Source organism: Acomys minous, assembly GCF_964271855.1.
Source record: "Acomys minous genome assembly, chromosome: 5".
Taxonomy (NCBI): domain Eukaryota; kingdom Metazoa; phylum Chordata; class Mammalia; order Rodentia; family Muridae; genus Acomys; species Acomys minous.
Genome location: NC_140494.1, coordinates 29,018,178 through 29,041,428, shown reverse-complemented (window position 1 = coordinate 29,041,428; position 23,251 = coordinate 29,018,178). Strand labels below are relative to the sequence as shown.

General features: G+C 41.9%; 1 protein-coding gene across 6 annotated transcripts; it reads right to left on the bottom strand.

The window, feature by feature from the left end:
• Positions 1–634: 634 nt before the first annotated feature.
• Positions 635–22,928, bottom strand: GJD4 (gap junction protein delta 4). Of its 6 annotated transcripts, XM_084783001.1 has the most exons (4): positions 17,473–22,928; positions 6,568–6,757; positions 4,093–4,202; positions 635–2,535 (listed from the first exon to the last, which is right to left on the bottom strand). In XM_084783001.1, exons 2-4 carry the CDS (start codon positions 6,633–6,635, stop codon positions 1,526–1,528), a joined length of 1,188 nt encoding a protein of 395 aa, XP_084639127.1. In that variant the 5' UTR covers positions 6,636–6,757; positions 17,473–22,928; the 3' UTR covers positions 635–1,525. The 6 variants fall into 6 exon arrangements, with proteins under 6 accessions (XP_084639127.1, XP_084639128.1, XP_084639130.1 ...); XM_084783002.1 differs by lacking the exon at positions 6,568–6,757; XM_084783004.1 differs by lacking the exons at positions 6,568–6,757; positions 17,473–22,928 and adding an exon at positions 3,404–3,592 and having other exon boundaries at positions 4,093–4,191.
• Positions 22,929–23,251: the final 323 nt, after the last annotated feature.

Sequence of the window (23,251 nt, the reverse complement as noted above, 5' to 3'; positions counted from 1 at the left end):
ACGCAGGCTTTTGCTCCATGCTACTGGAACACTCCAAAACACAGACAGAAGATCCTGAACTGAGAGTCTGGGCATGTTGCTGTGCAGAGCACTCGCCTAGGACGCACAGGGCCCTGGGTTCAACCCATATACATCCAGGAAGAAAGCGAAAACTAACAACAAACAAACCGCCCTGGAATAAAAACTGTGAAAAATCCAACTAATTCCTCCCTTTCTGGGTAAAGGTAAACATTCAGCAAACGCAGGAGACACTGGAGACATAACTCAACAATCACAGGAGAAAATGCTCATCAAGCACAGGAGAGATGGCAGGATGACTGAGCATGTGGAGGAGAGGTATTTCAGCAAATAGAGAAAATTGACCCAGCAAACAAAAAAGATGTCTCAGGAAAAACAAACAAAGAGAACACTAGAAACAAAATGAGGCAAGCAGGCATAGAAGAAATGTTTCAGAAAACAAGTAGAGATGACCCAGCAAATATGGAGAGATGACTCAGTAAATTCAATAGACGTGAGGTATGAGCCATTGCTCCTTTAACACAAGGAAACAGGATGCGCACTACACTCAGCATTTGCTTTATTAAAGACTGTAAGTCAATGATTCTTCATGGATGACATGCCAAGCAAAGGAATAGACAAAAGCCAGGTAATTCATAATGCTTCACCAGAAAATATCAAACTATTGAGGAGCTATGTCATTATAAGATCATGCTTTAGGGTGAGTTAGACACCAAGCCAGGAGTGGTTGGGAGGCTGGCAGGCGGCACAGTCCCATGATAGCCATCAGCCTGGTTATCTGAGTGTTTTAGCCTGTTGTGGACATTTGAATGCCATGGCCCTTTTCAGTGAAAACTATTGTTTGGCTAGTTGCACCTGAAGTCCATCTGCCCTGTATGGGCTAATCTTTCAGCCTGACAGGCTCCTGCCAAGGCTTGTCTAGGGATAGGCTGCTGAAGGTCCTGGGAAGGCCACCAAGGATGACCGCTCGGACACAGTTTACAGGTGATTGAAGTTTTTATTAGAGCTGACAGCTGGCTGGGATTACACTCGGGTATTGCCAGACCCACGTGTAGCGCTGGGATTTTAGGATAAGGATTTTTGTTTTTGTTTTTTGTTGTTGGTGGTAGGTTTTTGTTGTTGTTGTTGTTGTTTGGTGGTTGTTGTTGTTTGGTTGTTGTTGTTGTTGTTGATGGCATCTGGGTATTTTGCTCTGCAGCTGCAGAGGGAGGTTTTGCTTCATGAAGCACTCAATAAAAGTTACGTGGTTAGGTGCCTGGGGAGCCTTGCCCAAACAAGTAGTTTAACAGAAGCTAAGTTAGCTGGGCCATCTTGACCTCAGGGTCCTAGAATTGTGCTGGGTAATTTTCCATGGGATTCTACATCACAGAAATCAAAATTATAGTTAAATATAAAATGCTCTTAGCACAAATACAGGATGAAGAAACATCTACACTGTCTTACCCTGTCCCAACACAAAGGACAGTTGTGTGCTGCGAAAAGCACTGGTGCCTCTGCATGGCTGCCTTCATACCCACTCAGATTTTTTGGTTCTCAGGTGGGGGACACTGCCGGAGGTAGCTAGCCGAACAGGAGCTTGAGGCTGGCTGGCTGAAAAGGGTCTGGCCAGGGGGCTCTGGGTGGCCAAGGGGAGCTCATCTGACCGTGAGTTTTTGCCCACTAGGGAAGTCTCTCTGTGGGATCTGAACTCATGCTGTGTGTGAGCCACAACTAACCTGTCACCAGCTGAGGAAGTGGCCTCACTAACATCTTGGTCTGCATACTCCTCTCGCCCTGACACATTGGCCTGACTAACCCGTCTATTACTGTCCTGACCTGAAGTCCATAGGCAGGCCAATTCAGGCACACCCTGCTCCTCCCGCCCATGCTCCTGGTCCACCTGCTGCTGGGTATGGTAGCCCTGAGGGTCTTTTAAGAAGCCAGGGGGAGGAGTGGGGACCGGTCTGGCCTCTCCCTTCACGCATTGCGTGGTGTCCCGTGTCCTTCTCGGCAGGCTGCAAAGCAGGTCAGCCAAGCTGAGCAGGAAGGATAGCGCACTCACTGCCCAAAAGAAGAGCATCAGGAGGGTCTTCTCTGTGGGTCGCGACACATAGCAGTCCACAGCCCCTGAGCAGGGCACACGCGAGCAAGACACTCGGGTGGGCACAGAAAAGCCGAAGAAAAAATAGTTCAAGGAAGCCAGCCCAGCCTCCAGCAAGGTGCGCAGCAGCAGGTGTACCAGGTAGGCAGCTGACAGGTCGGGCACCAGGGCCCTGCCGGCTCCCTGGGCAGCCAGCTTCACCCCACGATGCAGGACAAAAGCGCCAAAGATCACAGAAGGCAGGAGCAGCGCCAGGCTCTGCACCAGCCAGAACCGCAGCGGCGACACTGGGGAGAAGAGATCGTAGCAAACGTTGGCACATCCTGGCTGCAGGGTGTTGCAAACAAACTTCTCCTGTTCGTCCTGGTAGATAGGTGACCCTGCCAAGATCACCACCAGCATCCTCAGCAAGACTGCCACGATCAGCCAGAGCATGCCTAGGCCAGAGCAAGGGCAAGGATCAGTGTCCACGGTGCAGAAGGTTGCCTCCCACACTAGTCTTGGCAAGTCAGTAAGACTCAGAGCAATAGGGGCAGTTATTTTACACACACACACACACACACACACACACACACACACACACACACTGGTAGTATCAAGTATCAAAACCAGAACCTGTTGTATGCTATGCTATGCTAGGAAAGTCCCACAGAGCCCCACCACCAACTCCTTAGGGCAATGACTTGCTAAGCTTTTGCTGTACCAGGGAACAGCCCAGAAATTATTTGTAAGATGTTTCCAGTGGGCAGATCTATAAAGTGCATCATGCACTAAAGATGCCTTTGTGTAGCCTGGACTGAAAGCCAGACAGCATTTTGGCTAAGAAATAGATGATGTAATTTGATCTCACCCTTCTTAGGGGTTAAGCTTTTAAAGGACCACAGCATATTCCTTCACCTTGCTGAGAAACAGACACTGGTCATTTCAGCATTCGTTTTTGTTGTTCTGTTTTGTTTTGTTTTGTTTTGTTTTGAGACCATTCTATAAAGTGTCTATTAGCATAGAGCCTGTGGCTACTGTGACTCTGGGTCCTTGAAATTGAATTTCTTTAAGAATACTCTTTTCTGGTATTTCAAGACTCCTGTCCTTAGTCCAGACACTATATTATTGACATTAACAAAAACTGGGAACAAACAAAAGAAAAAAGAGACAATTTTCTTCATTCATAAAGGCAGTCAAGCTTAGAAAGGGGCATCCTTAGGTGATGAAGTCACGAATTTAACCCTTTCAATGCCAGATCTATTTATTCACATTCTAAAAATAAAGAGTAAAGAAACTATCAGCCACGTGTCCTGCAAATCTTACCCTTTTCTCCATATGCTTTTTAAGACACCTCCGCCTCTCTGAAACTGACTCATTTAGATCAATCTCGGGAACCTTTATTATTCTTTTGTTAAAACAACAGCTGGAGCTGTGTATGGTTATACCAGACGGCAGCCAGTTGCGGTTGCAGGAGCGTCAGAAGTTCAAGGCCAGCTAGAGCGCTATAGCAAACTGGGGAGAGAATGAAAACGTAGCTAGGGGCTCAGCGTGTGAGCACCTTCCCTTCCTGCCTGAGGCCTGGAGCTCTGTCCCCAGCACTTACAAACAACTACATTAAACTTAAGATCCGTGTTAAAGTACATAAGAGGAATTAGCAATCCGCATAGCTTCAAGGTCAGGGCCTAAAAGATAAACAAGAAGGAACAACAGAAGCTTTATTTTTCTCACTTATTCCAGCTGATTCTGCCTTCAAATTCAGAATCCAAACATTGAGATAACAGATCTTGCCTGAAGCTGAGGCTCCCACCCACACATATCATCCTATGCTGATGGGAGCAAGGTACGACCCCAGCGAGGCTTGCTAGGGCTCCCACGCCAACAGTAATATGCTGGCCTTTCTTTGGGGAGTGGGCCAGATGAACAGCAAATTGAAACAAACTCTTGAAAAGGATTTAATTTGAATATGGCAACAAAAACCACAACAAGATTTGGGTTTTCTCCCCAAGACTCACCCATGATGGTCACATTACAGTTTAAGGTGATAATTAGGAACTCCAACAAGTTCAAATTCTCCATACTTGAAGAAAGCAAAAAGGCCTGGACTGCTGGAGGGTTTCGAGGCCTGTGTGCTCCAAGGATGTTAAAATAAAAAAATAAAATAAAAAAATAAAAAAATCAATGAATTTTTTCCTATATCAAACTTCAAGGTGAGCACTAAGCTGTGCAAAGAAATATGTGCGCCCAGGCTTGGGAGGTCCAGCCCTCTGTCGTTACACTGACACAGACCTGAGCTGCTTGCCAGTGAGACACAGGCACTCCTGACAACTGCAGACCCCCCGCAGCTGAACTCATCACTCCCTGTGTGGCTATTCTTACCCTCAGAGGACATTCCAGGCTTGTGGCTGTGCTCGCCTGTCTCCCTCGGAAAGCCAGGCACTTTGGGATATAACAGAAGCAGCTACATTTAGCTCAAGAGAGAAGACGTCTGTTAATTAGCTAATGAATTCTTTCTATACTGGAGCTGGGAAGATGGCTCAGTTGGTAAGATGCTTGCTGCACAGGCGTAAGGATCTGAGCTCAAACCCCAACACCCATATAAAATGCCAAAACATGATGGTGATATGTTTTTAAGCTAAGTGTTGGGGAGTCAGACCCATGCAGATGCTAAAAGTCACTGGCTGAAAGACTTTCTTACCTGGTTAAGTCCCAGGTCCTAATGAGAGATGCTGTCTCAAAACTCAAGGTGAACAGCACCCAAGGATGATTGACTCACAAGGTTGCTCTCTGTGGCAGCTTGAGTGAGAATGGCCCCGTAGGCTCATTATGTTTTAAATATCTGGTCCCCAGTTGGTGGAACTGTTTGGGAAGGATTACGAGGTATGGTCTTGTAGGAGGAAATGTGCCACTTGTGGTGGACTTTGAGGTTTGAAAAGCCTTTGTCATTCTCAGTTTGCTCTGTCTCTGCCTCCTGCCTGTGGATGAGAGTGTAAGCTTTCAGCTATTGCTGCAGCGCCTTGCCTGCCTGCCTGCTGGTGCGTGCGCTGACATGATCCTCACGGACTCTATCCCTCTGGAACTGTGAGCCTCCACTTTAATATTTTCTTTTATAAGCTTCCTTGGTTTCATCATGGACATAGAAAAGATAGTGTCTGACATCCATGTGCATGCATTTGTACCTGCATGGCACATATGTAGCCATGAACACACAAAGCCATTTCCTCCTTGAAAACATGTCCACAGCCATTTATGAAAGAAGTCCTAAAATGTTCATTTCACCCTTTCTATAAGGTATAACCATCACCACGCCCACTCACACAGCCTACAAGGATCCTGACATTATTGCTAATTCCTGCACCACTGGGGTAAACATGGATCTGTGCCACAATGTGGGTGCCAGGTCCACACTATGACTTGGACAGTCTTTGTTGGAAAACTTCCAGAAGTCCCTACCTACCAGGAAAGTCAATGAGAAGACTCAGTTTACCTCAGAAAACCCTTCAAAGAGCAACCGTTTCTCTGAATTTCAGTCAAATACTTTGACACAAGCAATGAAATCCAGAGAAATTGTTGTTGAATGAAAATATTGAAATAATCCCACAGTGCAAGTATCAAGTAAACAAGCATGTCTTTTTGTCCACACAAGCTGCTTTTTATGGTGTTTTAAAAATAGAAGACCCAGAAAAATAGTTATTGAGATTTTCTGTGGGACAAAATTGAAGTGCCAGCTCCCCACAGAACAAAAATGGTTCTAGTGGACAGAGAAAAAGACAATTAAGACAGAAGTGGACTTGGAGGAGAAAAAATCAAAAGGGACAAGAGTTGATGAGAGGCCAACTGGCTGCTTAGAAGGCGGTGCAGAGGGGAAATAGGCTGAGAAGCAGGGAAGCCAATGGGCCTTCCATCAAGGCCTCATGATGCTCGACAGATTAACAATATTTTTCATGCCTGCAGTCACATTTTCATGTGATAGCTCCTTTGAGAAGGTGATGTCATATTTTTCACATCTGTGATTTGAGGTTAATGATACTCAATTAAGGGCCAAGATTAACAGATAATATAAATAAGTTTCCATCACATTATTTGGCCTATATGAGGCTCTTAGAAAATAAAAAAAAACAGCTGCTAAATCATAATGGAATAAACCTAAACATCAACAGCCAGAAAAACTACAAAAAAAAAATCCAAACACATAGAAATTGAACAAATCACTTTTTAATCTCCAGTGGGCTACTAAATAAAGTTGGGGTGAAACTTTTTTTTAAAAAGTTATGGCCTCTAAAGTTGCTACAAACATTGACTTTATGAATGGGGACTGTTTGAGGGAAAGGCGGGACTCTAGATTATCCAGCTTCTGCTTACAGGAACATATGTGCAAGAGAACAGTGACAGAAGGGCTTCTTCTGACACAGTCACCTGGTCCTCTTGCTTGGGGCCAGTTGCAGCATAAGACTTCATAGTAGGAACATGTGGTGGAGGAGACTGCTCACCTTGCAGTAGCCAAGAAGCAGAGGAAGAGGTCAGGAAGTCTCCAAGAACTCGTCATCTCCGCAAGCATGCCTCCGACGTCCTAACTTCCTCCCAGTAGACTCCATCTCCTGAAAGTTCTATCTGCCAATGGCACCAGTTCCTGCGAACCCTTGGTTGCAATATTTCTTCAACCAAAATTGTTCTCTGCATCTTTTGGGTTTGGTACTTGATTATATATTTTAAATATGTATTTGACATTGTTAGCTCAGTTACATAAACTCCAGTATTAGTGATAATACCTAATAAAGACCAGCCAACATTTATTCTTTACCCTGGGGAGCTTACGCCAAGAATGATGTAGGGTATTTTTTGTCTTGTTTTGTTGTTTTTTGTTTTGTTTTGTTTTGTTTTTTGAGTAACAGGGCATTTCACAGCCTGGTTGTACATGACCTGGAAACCCAAGACGCTGGACAATCACATCAGCTGGGACTGGTTCATCACTTAAGAGCATCTTTCAGAGAATCCAAATTAGGATCCCAGGACCCACATTCTGGTTCACATGGGATGCAGAGAACCGGCGCCCTTTTCTGACCTTTGTGGGCACATGTATACATGTGGCACACACATGTACACTAGGCAAACACTCAAATGCATATAATAAAAGTAAATCTTTAAAAAGTTTAGTCAATATACTTTGATTATATTCTTCCCCGTCCCCAACTCTAGCCAGAGCCTCTCTACCTTCCTAACCATCCAACTTTATGTTCTTTGTCTTTCTCTCTTAAAAAGCAAAAGAGAAGAAAGACAACAAAAAGCAAAAGATAAAAATCAAAACAGAAAAATCTCTAAAAAGAAAATAAATAAGAGAAAACATACCAAAATGAAACAAAAATATGGAATCTGTTTTGTGTTGGCCAATTGCCCCTGGGCATGAGGCCTATTCTAGAATATAGTTGAAATACCTAGTGACACTCCATTGAGAAAATTCACTGATTAAACATCCCACTTAAGGATGAATGGTCCTAAGTTTCTCACCAAAGAGATCTCCAGTTGTGGATCTCTTTGTTAATTATCATCTATTTGGAGAAGAATCTTCTCTGATGAGGGTTGAGTGATGTTCTGACCTATGAATATAGCTATATGTATTTAAAAGTCATTTACTGCTGTGTTCCTTTAGAATAATAGGTTTTCCCCTGAGCTCATAATCCTTAAATCTCACCAACATTTCTCATGTATGTATATGTATGAATGTATGTGTGTTTCATGGGACTCAATCTAGAGCCTACAACTTCCCTTATATCCCCTCAACACGACCCCTCCAAGCTTCATGTCTTTTTGGTTTTTTGAGAATGTACTTAAGTGCAGTAGCACCTCCCATTTACGGGTGTGGGGCCATCCACTGGAGCATGGGAAACCTACCTGGGGCCATATTCTCAAAAATCACTTTACTGACTGAGCTCTCCCCAGCTCTAGGGTTGGAGTTTAAAAGGCAGAGTCAAATTAACTAAAAGGCAGTTGCCAAAGCAGTGACTGGCCATCAAAAAAGTATCAGGGATACAATTCACTGTAGATATGATGATGTACAGCCAGGGGCATCTGGAAATGTCTAGATCGAACCTGACTGTGAGAGAAGGAGGTGGGAGGAATTAGAAAAAGAAAAGAAAGAAATGGAGAGAGGGAGAGAGGAGAGCTCATGGGAACCAAGAGAACCAAGAAAGCTCATTAGCCAAAATGGCTGGGCTACACGGGAATGAGGAAAGACGAGGAAAGGGAAGCAAAGGTCAGGGTCTGGAGAGTTTGGGAGGAGGGGGTGAGGGTATGTCAGTCAGGATGACTCTGACTTGAAGTGAGGACTGAGGGATCCTAGAAGCTAACATCGCTCTTTATATGCTAATAGGCACCACACAGGCATAGGTTAATGGGCGAGCCATATATAAAAGGAGAAGTACTGCTTTTAGCAAGTAGAAATTATATTCTTAAGTCCCTGAGGGAATGCTGGCTTTTGTCTAAACGCCAGGCTTTGAGGAAGGGAATTTCTTGAGATCTAATAAAACTTAAATTAAATTGTGTCTTGTACACTAAGCTTATTTAGCAATTTCTTTCTTAAAAGGCCCTAGAGAGTGAAGGATAGTACTGAACTTTTCACACACTGAATCAATGAGCCTTTTCAGGAAGCTTTTATATAGGTAACCTCTAAGTTTTACTCCATTCTGGGCGTCATCTGCATGCAGCTCAAATTCACATGTCCAAGCAGACCCTATGTTTACCACCCAACCCCTCTCCAAGACCCATCGCATGCACAAGAAAATCCAGCACACTACCTGTTTTAAACACTTTAAAATCTCACTACTGGATTAGAGACATGGCTTAGCTCTAGCCTAGCCTGCACAACCCCCAGGTATGATCCTCAGTACTGGGACCAAAGCGATATTGCACTACTTAAAACTTTTTAGCACTACCCACCAACTCCTGTAATGACGTCCTGCCACCCTTGAACTCCACTTACCTTTGGAGCCACAGGTTTCAATGCCCATCCTCAGCACTCTGAGAACTGAATAGTCTTAAAGCCCCCATGACTCCTATTGCCTCAGAGACCTCCCATAATGGTTGCCTTTATGTAAGGCACTTGTATGTTCTCTATCTAGTTTTCAGAGCATTTTATCCTCTTGTCTCAGAATAAGGGCTCCCAGATGCACCATTCTGTGCTAGTGCACATTAAGGAACACCCATCAGTTGGCATCACTTTAGTATCCATACCTTTACTGACTCTCACCTACTTCTCAGGCCCTGCAGAACCACAGCTGCACTCCTCTACCTTGCCATCTTTGTTTATAGTCGCTGCTGTAATGATTTAAGTGGCTGACTTAGTGGCTTGAAGACAAGAAATGCCACAAAGCCACACCATGCAACAGATCCCATGGGAGAGGCTGCCTCTGAGGGAGGGTGAAAAGGGAAGAGGGTGGGGAGAGGAGGCTTTTTATAAGGGGATATAGCGCATGTGCATAAGGAGGAAATATATAGCATCTTGGTGGCTAGTAATGAGAGTACACTGCTGTCACTAGGTTACCGACGGTGGGCCTAGAAATGAATTTTCCAACAGCTTCTTCTCAGCTGGAAATCAAGTAAGCTTCATGAGTAAAGACAATGGGGGGGTATTGATTAACTTTTGGTTCCATTGCATCGTCTAGATCTCATTTCCTCAGGTTTAAAACAAGGCTAATAACAGCACACGCTTCTCACGGTTTTCTACAGAATTCAGATATGAACGCTGCTGTCAGTGATGATTGAAGTAACCTTTTTCTGGAATCTAACTTCTTTTCACCTTAGCCACCTTTTTTGTGTGTGAACTGTCAGCATTTGGCATGGCTAATCCAGGAGGAAATTCTTTTTCCTCAGTTGATGAATGGGGATTTGTTGTAACGCACTAGATTCTGCTTTTTGTACCATTAGCCCTTCCTGGTTCCATTTTACTCAAAACCATTTTGTCTCCATCTCTCTGTGTCCCTTGTACTTCCTGAAGCTTGGGTTCATGACGACAGGAAGTTCATCCTAATTTGAATGATTATGAACCAGAGTGTGTCACATTGCTTCTCTGAGAAGACAGGTCCCTAAGAGCACAGCATCGTAGAGTGAAGCATGACTTCTCTGTCTGGATCAGCATATGCTCTGATTTTGAATGTCTCAACAAATACAGGAACATTTAACTCACACTCTGAGTTCTATCTGACCATAAAGGAATAAAGATGGAAATCAAAAGCAGTAGAAACAAATAAAGCATAAAAACAATAGAAACTTCAGAAAGTAAATACATTCATGAAAACTAAACAGCACACAATGAAAATTGAATCAAGGAAGAAATCAAAGTAGAAACTAAAACATTCTTAGATTGGATGAAAATTAAGACACAACATATAACAATATATATAACACAAGAAAGGCAATCTTTTTTTTTTTTAAAAAAGATTTATTTATATATTTGATTGTTTTAAGTATATCTACACATCAGAAAAGGGCATCAGAGCCCATGGACCTATAGTTATAGATGGTTGTAAGCCACCATGTGGGCACTGGAAATTGAACCCAGGACCTCTGGAAGAACAGCAAGTGTTCTTTACTGTTGAGCCATCTCTGCTGCCCCATTAGATGGCAATTTTAAAAGAGAAGTTTATGATACTTAGTGTCTACATAAAAAATCTTGAGAGATTTCATATTAGTAACTTAAATGTTCCACCTGAAGGTCTTGGACACACTAGATACCCACAAACAGTAGACTCAAAATCAGGGCTGAAATTAATGAAATAGAAATGAAAATGAAAAGAGAATCAATGAAAAAAGAGTTGGTTCTTTTAAAAGACTAACAAGATTGATAAACCATCAGGCAAATTAACAAAGCAAAGGAGCCTGAATTAATAAAATCCAAGATGAGAGGGAAAGTACTGGGAAAATTTAGAGAATCATAAGGGAAACTCTATATTCCACCAAACTAAAAAATTCTGAAATAAATGTATGAATTTCTAGATATACATGATCTACCATAGTTAAATCAAAATGAAGTAAATAATGTTAAATAGACCACAAATAACCAATGAAATAGAAGCAGTAATTAAAAGTCTCTCAATTGAAAAAGGCCCAAGGCCAGATGGATACAGAGTAGAATTCTATTAGACCTTCAAAAAAGAAGTAATAGCAATACTTCTTGAATTATTCCATAAGACAGAAAAGGAAGGAGAGCTTCCAAATTCTTTTTATGGCACTGATATTATCCTGATACAGAAACTACATAAAGATCCAACAAAATAATCATATTATAGGCCACTCTTTGTTGAGCATAGATGAGAATTCAAGAACACATTAAAAAAATGATCATCTACCATAATCACATAAACTTCATCCCAGAAATACAGGAATGTTCAACATAATTTATATAGATCAATAAACATAATCTACCACATCAATAGACTCAAAGCCAGGCCACATGATCATCTCAGTAGATGCGGGAAAAGCCTGTGTCAAAATCCAACATCCTTTCATTATGAAATTCCTGAAGAACCTAGGGATATGGAAGATATAATTCAACATAATAAAAGCAATGCTAACAAACCTACATCCCATGTCACATCAAATGGAGAAAAAAACCTGGAAGATTTTTCCCTAATATAAGGAAGAAGACGAGATAACCATTCTCTATATTCCTGTTCAGTACAGTGCACGAAACTGTACCTAGAACAGTAAAACAACTGAAGCAGACACAGGGGATACAAACAGAAAAGGAAGATGTCAACATATTGTTACTTGCAGATGACATGATTCTATATATAAAATACCCTAAAGACTCCACCAGAAAACTCCTACAATTAATAAACACATTATGTAAAGTAGCAGTAAAAGACATTAACACACAAAAATCAGTAACCAGCCTATATACCAACAACCATCAAATCAATATATATGAGAAACAATCTCATTTACAATAGTTTCAAAAATGTTGAATGAATTTATTTAACTAAATAAGGGAATTACTTGTGAGATAACTTTAAGATACTGAACTTGAAGAATATATCCAAGGATGGAAAGACTTGCCAAACTTCCTCCCATCCTCTTGGATTAGCAGAAGTAATACTGTGGAAATTGCCCTTATACTGAAAGCAATCTACATATTCAACACAATTTTCACCAAAATTCCAATGCAACTTTTCACATAATTGAGGAAAAAAATCTTAAATTCTATATGGAAACACACACACACACACACACACACACACACACACACACACACACACACAGAGTGATCCTGAACAATAAGAGAACTGCTGGAGTCACCATTATCCTCTATCTCAAGTTGCACTTCAGAGCTGTAGTAACAAAAACAGCATAAAAACAGGCACTTGACCAATGGAATCTAATTAAGGACCCAGATATAAGCACATGCTCCTACAGACAACTGATTTTTGACAAAGAAGCCAAAAATACACACTGGAGAAAAATACAGCATCTTCAACAAATGTTGCTGGTCATGGAGCTATATGTGGAAGGATAAAAATACATCCTTATATCTCTTCCTGCACAACCCAACATAAACTGGATCAAGGCTTTCATCATAACAGTTGGTTCCCTGAATCTGATAAGAGTAGAAAGTAGGAGATAGGTTTCAACATGTAGGCACAGAAAAGGACTTTCTGAACAGGACTCTGGCAGTGCAGCCATTAATAACAACTGACAAATGAGACCACAGGAAATTTACAGAGCAACAAACATCATCATTTGAGTGAAAAGACACTCTACAGAATGGGAAAATAACTCAAACTATCAGCGAGACATGTGGCACAGAACTAGTATCTGGACTACACAAAGAACTAAAAGTAAAAGGAGAAAAAAAAACATCAATAGGAGAAAAAAACAATAAAAAATGTGGCATGGAACTAAACAGGACGCTTTCAAAAGATCAAACAGAAATGGTAAGATATACTCCTTTAAATGCTCGGGGAGCAGGGAAATGCAAATCAAAACCACTTTGAGATTTTATCTTACCCCAGGCAGAATGGCTAATTTTATAAATAAATAAATAGATAAATAAATAAATAAATAAGACAAAAAATGTTGGTCTAGATGTGGTGAACAGTACACACTTGCTCATTGCTGGTCAGAACGTAACTGGTGCAGCCACTATGGAAACCAATCTGGAAGTTCTTCAACAAACTATAGATGGACCTACCATGAGATATATACCTAAAGACTTTATAATCTACTACAGAGACATTTGCTTTTCCATGTTCATTATTGCTTTATTCACAGTACTCAGGAAATTGAAACAACCTAGATGTTTATTAACTGATGAACTGATAATGAAAATGTTATATATTTACACGATGGAATATTCAGCTGTTAAGAAAAATGAAAGTAAGAAATCTTCAGATAAATGGGTGGAGCTGGAAACAATCGTGCTGAGTGAGGTAACCCAGACTCAGAAACACATACACTGACTATTTTCTCTCATAAGACAATGCTGCTTTGAATCTTTAGGTATGTGTGTCTCACTTGGAATACCCATATAAGTCAGAAAGCTAGTAAGGGGCCATGGCAGGCATTGGAGACTTTCAAGGGAAGGAAAATAGAACGCAGTGATGTAAAGAAGAAAGCAAAAATTGGAACAGAAAGTATTAAGTGGGATGGGGATATGGTAGGGCAGGGTGGTGGAGGAAGAGCATGGAAGAGCAACTAGCACAAAAGGTTCTTTTAAAAAGCCACATGTGAACCTAAAATACACACATATAAAGAGTTCAAATCAAACTACCTAATAATGGGAGGCAATGCCCCTACTAGATACTACAGGCTACCAAATAAAAACCTCAGCCCTAAGAATGGATTCCTGTCCCCTGCCACCCTTTAGAGTCCCAGAGATCTCCAAACATCACAGGCTATCATTATTGCTCTTGGTTACCCTCTAAAACTTGATGGTAAAACGCTATTGCTGAAGAAACCACACTCTTGAGTCACAGACCATGAAGAAATCAAGCTAATAGTGATCTAGAATGTTTCCTAATGGCTAATTTTCATAGCGCTGGAAGGTGCTACTCACACTACTAGAGCAGAAAAGTGATCGTCAATCTTTTACCCAGCTGTGGCACCTCTGAAAGAGTGACTGGCCTGCCTACTTATACCACTGGTGTAATGGTGGCACAAATATCACTGGCATAGTCAACCACTTTTAAAAAAATTTTTTCAGACAGGGTTTCTCTGCGTAGCCTTGGCTGTCTTAGACTCACTTTGTAGATCAGGCTGACCTCAAACTCACAGCGATCCGCCTGCCTTTGCCTCTCCAAGTGCTGGGATTAAAGGTGAGCGCCACCATGCCAAGCTGTCAAACATTTTCTAATTGGATCTCAGGTCTACTCCTCAAAATGGAACACAAACGCAGCACAATTATAGCGTCCAAGAACCTGAGTGGTTAGATAGGCCATAGAGCCTATAAGAGAGACCACTATTACCCTGTGAAACGACCTCCTTATAACTTTATCATCACACCCAGAGCCTGCTGCATCTCTTAACCTTCATTAGAGGAACTTCTTTTTGCAATAGATGGTGATTAACACAGAGACCCACAACTGGGCCATGCACCAAGAATAAGAAAGTGCAGTGAACTCGGCTCTAAGTGGAACACGCTCCCCGAGCTCAGGTACCATCATGGAAGAGGGAGTGAAAAGAATGTAAGAGTAGAGGCAGTGGATGGCTATAACATAACAGTGTCCTGGACACAAGAGAGCCATTGCACACACATACTCACAGTGGTTGTGACAGCCAATGTACATGTTAGAGCCAGACAAGATCTCAACATAGAGAGGGGAGGTGGGCTCAAAGTCTCACCCTTCCCTAAGGAGCTACTAGGAATTGATAGCTGCTGTCAGAGGGAGCATCAGTATTATCCAGGGTTGTTATTTCTGGTAGACAGATGCTCCAGGGTAGGCCCCACATCCAAGAGTGTTGGGCCAGCACAAATTGGACTACATGAGGCTATTTTTTAAAGGACATAAAATTGGATGGGTAGTGAGGTGAGGGTAGATCCAGGAGGAGTTACAGGTGGGAGTGAACATGACCAAACTACATTGCATGAAATTCTCAAAGAATTAAAATATCATTTAAAATAAATATAAGCAAAAACCCACCGCCAACAACAATGAACAAAACCTTCCTATTCTGTAAGCTCTAGTCCTCTAACAAAGTCCAAGAGCTAGATTCAGTCTGTCAGTCTTCACATTTACATGCTTATTATGCCTATTGAGTTTTCCTGTCCTAACTGGAAGGAATGGAGGGGAACAAGGAGAGGGAGAAGGAGACAGATACACAGAGAGACAGCATCAGAGATAAGAAAGGAAAAGGAGGAAAGACCAAAGGAAGGCAGGGCAGGCGGCGGCGTTGGATACGATTATTGTTACTTAAGCTTTGCATGAATAATTCTTGTTAAGAGGAAAAGCCAAACCAAGTTCTACCAGGCCAAATGGTGGAACATGCCTGTTGCCCCAGCTAGTGAGAGGTAGAGGAGGATGATCACTTGAGTCCATGAGTTTGATACAAAGTGTTGAATAAAACTGAAGAGGATGACAAAGAAGATGGCTCAGTGGTAAGCACCTCCCTAGGTTGCATGTGACCCTGAGTTAGACGCATTATACTACACACTCAAGCGACTTCATGTTGCATGTCTGTGTGATTCTGTCTGCTCTCTTCCATGAAAGTCTAGAAGGTAAGGGATAGAATTGGATCTATTTTAAAACTCACAGCTGTTAAACACAACCTTCCAAGTATTCATAGCCACTTTGATCTGGTACAAGTGGTTAGTCTGTATGTCACCACCACTGAAATTATTCAGAGAAATGGGTAGGGGTGTCTTGAAGGGAGAGCAACAGTGAATTCATCCTTGAGGCAGTGTCCTAAGCTGACTACTGGCAATTTGAGACTTCTTCAAGAGGTCTTTTCAATTTGCATCTCTCTCTTAAGCATCAGAAATGGGAGGTAGGCTGAAGGAGTCACTGTACTTATTACAGGGCAGTTGGTGTAGCCTAGGCTTCCACAGACCCTGAAGTATGGTGCTCATGCCCTGTTTTCACATTAAAACAGACAGATGACAAAGCAAAAAACTCAAGTATGAGAAAAAGAGGCAAATATTTAAAACAGCTTGAGGTAGACTGGGGATGTAGCTTAGCGGTGAAGTGGGACGTATGCAGGTTTCATAGCCAGAACTAGGAAAATAAAAGTATGAGTATGTGGTAGGTAGCTCAGAGCCAGATTGTGGGCTACCATCACTCCTCTCCCCATCTCTGCAGGGCTGTTTATTACTAATAATGCCATTATTGGTGTTCCAGCACGGTGCTAGAATTCACACCCAGGATTCTAACACAGTAGGCAGGCCATCTAGCACTGAGCAGCGCCCCTTGCTCACCAGGATCACTTTCACATACGTCCTGGTTCACTTTTAAGTAGGAACCTGGATTCAGGAACAGAAGCTAGGACCATGGAGGAATAGCACTTCCTGGCTTTCTTCCCAAGGCTTGCTTAGCTAGCTTCTCTATGCATCCCAGGACTTCCCGCCTGAGGAGGGGTACTGCCCACACTGGTCTGGGCCCTACTACTCCCTACAGCAACCATTAATCAAGAAAACACCCAAAAGATTTGCCTACAGGGAGACTTTTGGAAGTATTTTCTTGAGTTTTTCTCTACCCATATGTCAAATTGAAAAAAACAAAACAAAACAAAACCTGGGCAGCATATGTAAGACAATGATCTGGGTAAGTGCAAAAATGTCTCTGTCCTTCACAGAAATATTAAACTTAAAGGGGATGGATGGTAAAAGGGGGCTGGAGAGAGGGCTCTTCCAGCAAACATCTGGGTTTGATTACCAGCACCCACAGGGTAGCAAACAACTCTCTGTAACTCGGGTTCTAAGGGTTTTCATGCCCTCTACTGGCCTCCCTGACCATCAGACACACCTGTGGTACAACACATACTTGTAGGCAAGACACTCATACACGTAAGATAAAAATAAATAAATTTCAATTTTTTTTTAAAAGTGGGTGTTAGGGTTAAAATGGTGAGTCCAGAAATACTAGGAATAAGAAATAAAAGAGCAACCAGGCATGGTGGCACATGCCTGCAATTCCAGTACTCAGGGGCAGTCAGATCTCTATGAGTTTGAGGCTAGTCTGGTCTACAACATGAGTTTAGGACAGGCAAGGCCACATGGAGAAACCCTGGGGGGGGGGGAGAGAGAGAGAGAGAGAGAGAGAGAGAAGGGCATCGCATCTGTGCTGGCAGACTCTCACTTTCACAAAGGATACCAAGGATTGCTGCCCTTTCTGATAATCTTGCTTCTAAAACAGCTAATTGTAACAGACTAAATTGTAAGTAAGAATAGCCTCTAATAATTCCCTATTTACCTCAGAGAGGAGACCACCATGTAGTCAAGGAGCTGGAGATGAGGTAACCAAGAAAGAGTTGAACTCCATCTTGGTAGCTATAATACGAGTCAGCTCTACACCATGGCAAATTTCAAGCTGGTCGTATAAACAGGGGAAGTAAGAGAGCTTAGTCTAATTAATAGTTAGCAGACCTACAAAGGTCTAACTAAGTCCAGCAACATGAGCTAGGTCAGCAAGCAGCAACACTGCTCACTGTTAACAGGCAGCAAGTAATCAAAACCATCAGCTAACACAGAGGTGAGCACTGAACAAAGTGGGCTCTAAGCAACCCTCATGGTAGTAGCAGCACATTAACAGAATGTGGTCATTTTCCTGGGCAGACCAGAGAAGCACACACAAAGTCTGTGACGTCCTTATTGGCTAAGTTTGTGACATGCACTAGTAATTAGCCCAGTCCTTATCCAGTTCCTGCTGTGAATCCCATGAAAACCACTCTCTCTCTCACTGGGATTTCTCTTACTTTGGATGGGAAGTGGTCAAATATGGGGCACCAGAGTTGGTGTCAGAATCAGTCTCCATTCTCCACACAACTGTGAAGAATGTCCTGTCCATTGGCTAGATCTGAGTAGGGGTTAAATGATTACTTCATGTATTGTCCTTGATTGGTGCAGTAGTTTAAGTAGACACCCCTGGGTCCAGATCTGCCCATCATGATATTCTTCTTGTAGGTTTCTAGGACCCGCTGGGTCCTTCTATTTCCCCATTCTCCCATACTTCTCTCACCTAGAGTCCCAATAGGAGGTCCTCGCATCTATCCCAATCTCCTGGTAAGTGGAGACTTTCATAAGACATCCCTTTTGGGCTAGTGTCCAATTATAAGTGAGTATATACCATATAAATCTTTCTGGGTCTGGGTTAACTCACTCAGTATGATCATTTCTAGTTCTATTCATTTGTCTGCAAATTTCAGAATTTCCTTGTTTTTAATAGCTGAGTAGTAATCCATAGTGTAATTTCTTTATCCATTCTTTGACTGAGGAACATTTAGGTTGTTTCCAGGTTCTGGTTATTATGAGCCAGCTGGTTTTAACAAAGATTTCTCCCAGACATTAAAAGAAGAGCTAGTATTCCTCAAACTACTCCACAAAATATTAACAGAAGGAACATTGCCAAGCTCATTCAATGAAGCCACAGTAACTGTATACCTAAACTACACAAAGACTCAACAAAGAAAGAGAATTTCAGACCAATTTCCCTTATGAACACTGAAGCAAAAATACTCAGTAAAATACTTGTAAACTGAATCCAAGAACACATCAAAAACATCATTCAATATGATCAAGTAGGTTTCATTCTAGGGATGCAGGTATGTTTCAACATATGAAAACCCATCAATGTAATCTACCATATAAACAAACTGTAAGAAAAAAAACATGATCATCTCATTAGATGCTGAAAAGCTTTTAACAATATACAACATCCTTTCATGTTAAAAGTCTTGAAATAATCAAGGATACAGAATGCCTACCTAAACACAATAAAGGCTATATATAGCAAGCTAATAGCCAACGTCAATCTTAATGAAGAGAAACTCAAAACAATTCCACTGAAATTAGGGACAAGACAAAATTGCACACATTCTCTCGCTATCTTCAATATAGTACTTGAAGTTCTAGCTAGAGCAATAAGACAAATAAAGGAGATCAAGGGGATACAAATTGGAAAGGAAGAAGTCAAAGGATCAGTATTTACAGATAATATGATAGTAAATAGAAGTGATACCCAAAATTCTACCAGAGAACTCCTATAATTGATAAACACCTTCAGAAAAGTAGCTGGATACAAACTTAATTTTTAAAAAATAACCCTCCTATACAAAAATGACAAATGGGCTTAGAAAGAAATTAGAAAAGCAACACCCTTCACAATAGCTGCAAATAATGTAAAGTATCTGGGTGTAACTGTAACCAAGCAAGTCAAAGATTTGTGTGACATAAAACTTAAGTCTCTGAAAAAAGAAATTGAAGACGATATAAGACAGAAAGATCTCCCATGTTCATGGATCAGTAGAATTAACAGCAAAAATGGCCTTTTTATGAAAAGCAATCTATAGAGTCAATGCAGTTTCCATCAAAACACCAACACAACTTTTCACAGACCTAGAAAAGAACAATTCTCAACATCATATGGAAAAACAAAAGGCCCAGAATACCTAAAACATTAAAGAACTTCTGAAGATATCTCCATCTCTGACTTCAAGCAATAGTAATAAAAACTGCATGGTATTGGCATAGAAACAGACTGGTTGATCAATGGAATCAAATTGACAACCCAGAAATAAATATGCACAACTATGGACACCTGATTTCTGACAAAGAAGCCAAAACCATACAATGGAAAAAAGAAAGCATCTTCAACAAATGGTGCAGGTCCAACTGGATATCCACATGTAGAACAATGCAAATAGACCCATGTTTTTCACCCTGCACAAAACTCAAGTCCAAGTGGATCAAAGACCTCAACACAAAACTAGAAACACTAAATCTATCTGAAAGGAAAGTGGGAACTAGCTTTGAACTCAATGGCACAGGAAACAACTTCCTGAACAGAACACCAACAGCTCAGGCTCTAAGGTCAACAATTAATAAATGGGACCTCATGAAAATGAAAAGCTTCTATAAGTCAAAGGATACTGCCAACAAGCAGCCTACAGATTGGGAAAAGATCTTCACCAACCCTACATCTGACAACGGGATAATATCCAAAATATATAAAGAACTCAAGAAAATAAACACCAACAAACAAATAGTCCAGTTAGAAAATGGAACACAGAGCTAAGCAGAGAATTCTCAAAAGAGGAATCTCAAATGGCCGAGAAGCACTTAAAGAAGCGCTCAATGTCCTTACTCATCAGGGAAATGCAAATCAAAACTGAGATTCCATCTTACACCTGTCAGAATAGCTAAGATCAAAACCTCAAGTGACAGCATACACTGGCAAGGATGTGAAGAAAGGGGAACAATCTTTCATTGCTGGTGGGAGTGAAATCATTTTGGAAGCCAATCAGAAAACTGGGAATAGCTCTACCTCGTGACCTCACTCTACCACGCCTGAGCATATATACAAAAGATGTACCACCATACAAAAAGCACATTTGTTCAATTATGTTCATAGCAGCTTTATTCACAATAGCCAGAATCTGGAAACAACCAAGACGTTCCTCAACCAACAAATGGATAAAGAAAATGTGGTATATTTACACAATGAAATAATATTTGGCTTAAAACAAACAAACAAACAGAAAATAATTTTTAAAAAACATAAATCATGAAATTTGCAGACAAATGGATGGAACTAGAAAAAAATCATCCCAAGTGAGGTAATAAAGACCTAGAATGATCCACATGCTATGTACTCACTTATTAAGTGCATATTTGCAATATAAAACAGGATAACCATACTACAATTCACAGACCCAAAGAAACTAATAAAGGAGGGCCCAAGGTGGGATGCTTGAATCTCTCTTAGAAGGGAAAATAGAATAGCCAGTAGATGTTGTTGAAGTGAAGTGTTTGAAGGGAAATGAGGGAGGGGATCAAATGAGGGGAGAACAGGGTCAAGAGACAGAGGGCTTGTAGAGAGAAGAAAGACCATGGGTTGGGAGCATCTCTGAGAGCTGGAAACCTATGAAAGGGAAAGCTTCTTGGAAAATATGGGCTGACTCTAGATGAGACTCCTAGTAGCTGGGGTCATGGAGACTGAAGAAGCCATCATCCTTTAACCATACAGGACTCCTAATGAATGGAGGGGAACACAAATCCACCTACCCACCCCCAAAAAACCCGTCAACCGAAAATGTATCCTGCCTACAAGATGTGCAGGGATAGAGAAAGAGCAGAGATTAAGGGAATGACCAACCAATTCCTGGACCAACCTGAGACCACCTCATGGGAGAGAGCCAATCTCTGACACTAACAACAAGCACTCTATCATGTTTGCCCTCAAGAACCTAGCATAGCTGTCTTCTGAGAGGCTCCACGCACCATTGGATTGAAACAGATGCCAAGACTCATAGCTAATCTTTGGGGAGCTTTATGGAAGAGTGGGGGGACAGAAGGCCCTGGAGTGGACAGGAGCTCCACTATAAGACCAACAGAGCCAACTAACTTGGCACCAGGGGTTCATGTGGAGACTGGAGCACCAACCAAGAACTATGCATGAACTGAAACTCGGCCCCCTACACATATGTACTGGATGGGCAACTTGGTCTTCATGTGGATCCTCTAATAAAGAGAGCAGGGGTTGTGACATGGACTCTGTTGCTTGCTTTTCAATCACTTCCACGTGGAGTGGCTGCCTTGCTAAGCCACCATGGAAGAGGACGGACTCAATCCTGATGCACCGTGATATGCTGGGGTGGGTTGGTGGCGGGGAGGGTTAATAGGGGGAAGCGGGAGGGAGGGTTGGCCCTGGAGGAGAGAAAGGAGGGCATATGGTTGAGATGTAAAGTAAATAAATAAATAAAATTTAAAACTTGGCTCACAGACTGAACAGCCAACCAAAGAACATGCATGGGCTAGACCTAGGCACCCTACACATATGTAACAGATGTGCAGCTTGGTCATCTTGGGTTCCTTAACTGTCTCTGATTCTGTTGCCTGCTTTTAGATCTTTCACCTAGCTGGGCTGCCTTGTCTGGCCTCAGTGGGAGAGGTGACATTTTGTCCTGCTGGGACTTGATGTGCTAGGTTGGTACCCATGGAGGGCCTCTCCTTCTCTGGGAGTGGGGAATGAGGGGCTTGGAGGAGAGGAATGAGGGCTTCGATCAAAAAACTTACAATCTGAGCCAGGCATGGTGGCGCACACCTTTAATCCCGGCACTCAGGGAGGCAGAGGCAGATGGATCTCTGAGTTCGAGGACAGCCTGGACTACAAAAGGAGTCCAGGATGGCCAAAGCTACACAGAGAACCCTGTCTCGAAAAACAAAACCCCAAACAACAACAACAAAAGCCTTACAGTCCTTCTTGGTCTCCAGAGTGCTAAGGATATAGACACTTATCCCCAAATTAGAAGTTAAGTAAGAAGTAGTTTTCATTCCCATTTTATAGATCCTTAGGACTTGATCGTAGTCATTCAGGGACTACTAAGTAGGTGGATTACATATGATTTCTAGTCAAGCAGACCTGTGTGTCACTGACTATCTTGGCAGTATCATGGGTGGGCTGTGCTGCTGGAAGTAGGCAATGGTAGCTATTTGTCAACACCAGGCTTAGTTAAGGCTATAACCACCCTGCTGTCACATCCCAGGGCAACAGGAACTCTTAAGTGATCTTACATTAAGCAGCAATGTACCCTCTGATAAGTTTTTTTTTTTTTCACTTAACAGTCTTTAATTAAAAAACAATTCATGAACTTCCTCTACTCCTGTATCTTCCTTCTGTTTTCCCTTCTCCTTTGTTTTATTCTTAGGCAAGTGCATGTCTCCTCTCTCTCTCTCTCTCTCTCTCTCTCTCTCTCTCTCTCTCTCTCTCTCTCTCTCTCTCTCCCTCACTCCCACCCTCTCTCTCTCACCCCGTGTATGTGTGTGTGTGGTCTTTATCCATGTTTAGACTAGTAATATCCACCTTGCTGGGTGAATGCCCACGTGGACAGTTGTGCAATAGCCTTTTGTCACTGTACCCATTCAATATAGATGGTATATTTCTTCCTGTAGACCTGAACCCCTGTCAACCTGTGGGATTTCCTAGTTTTTCCCAACAACTTAATCATCCTTTCAAATGGGTGTAGATTGAACAT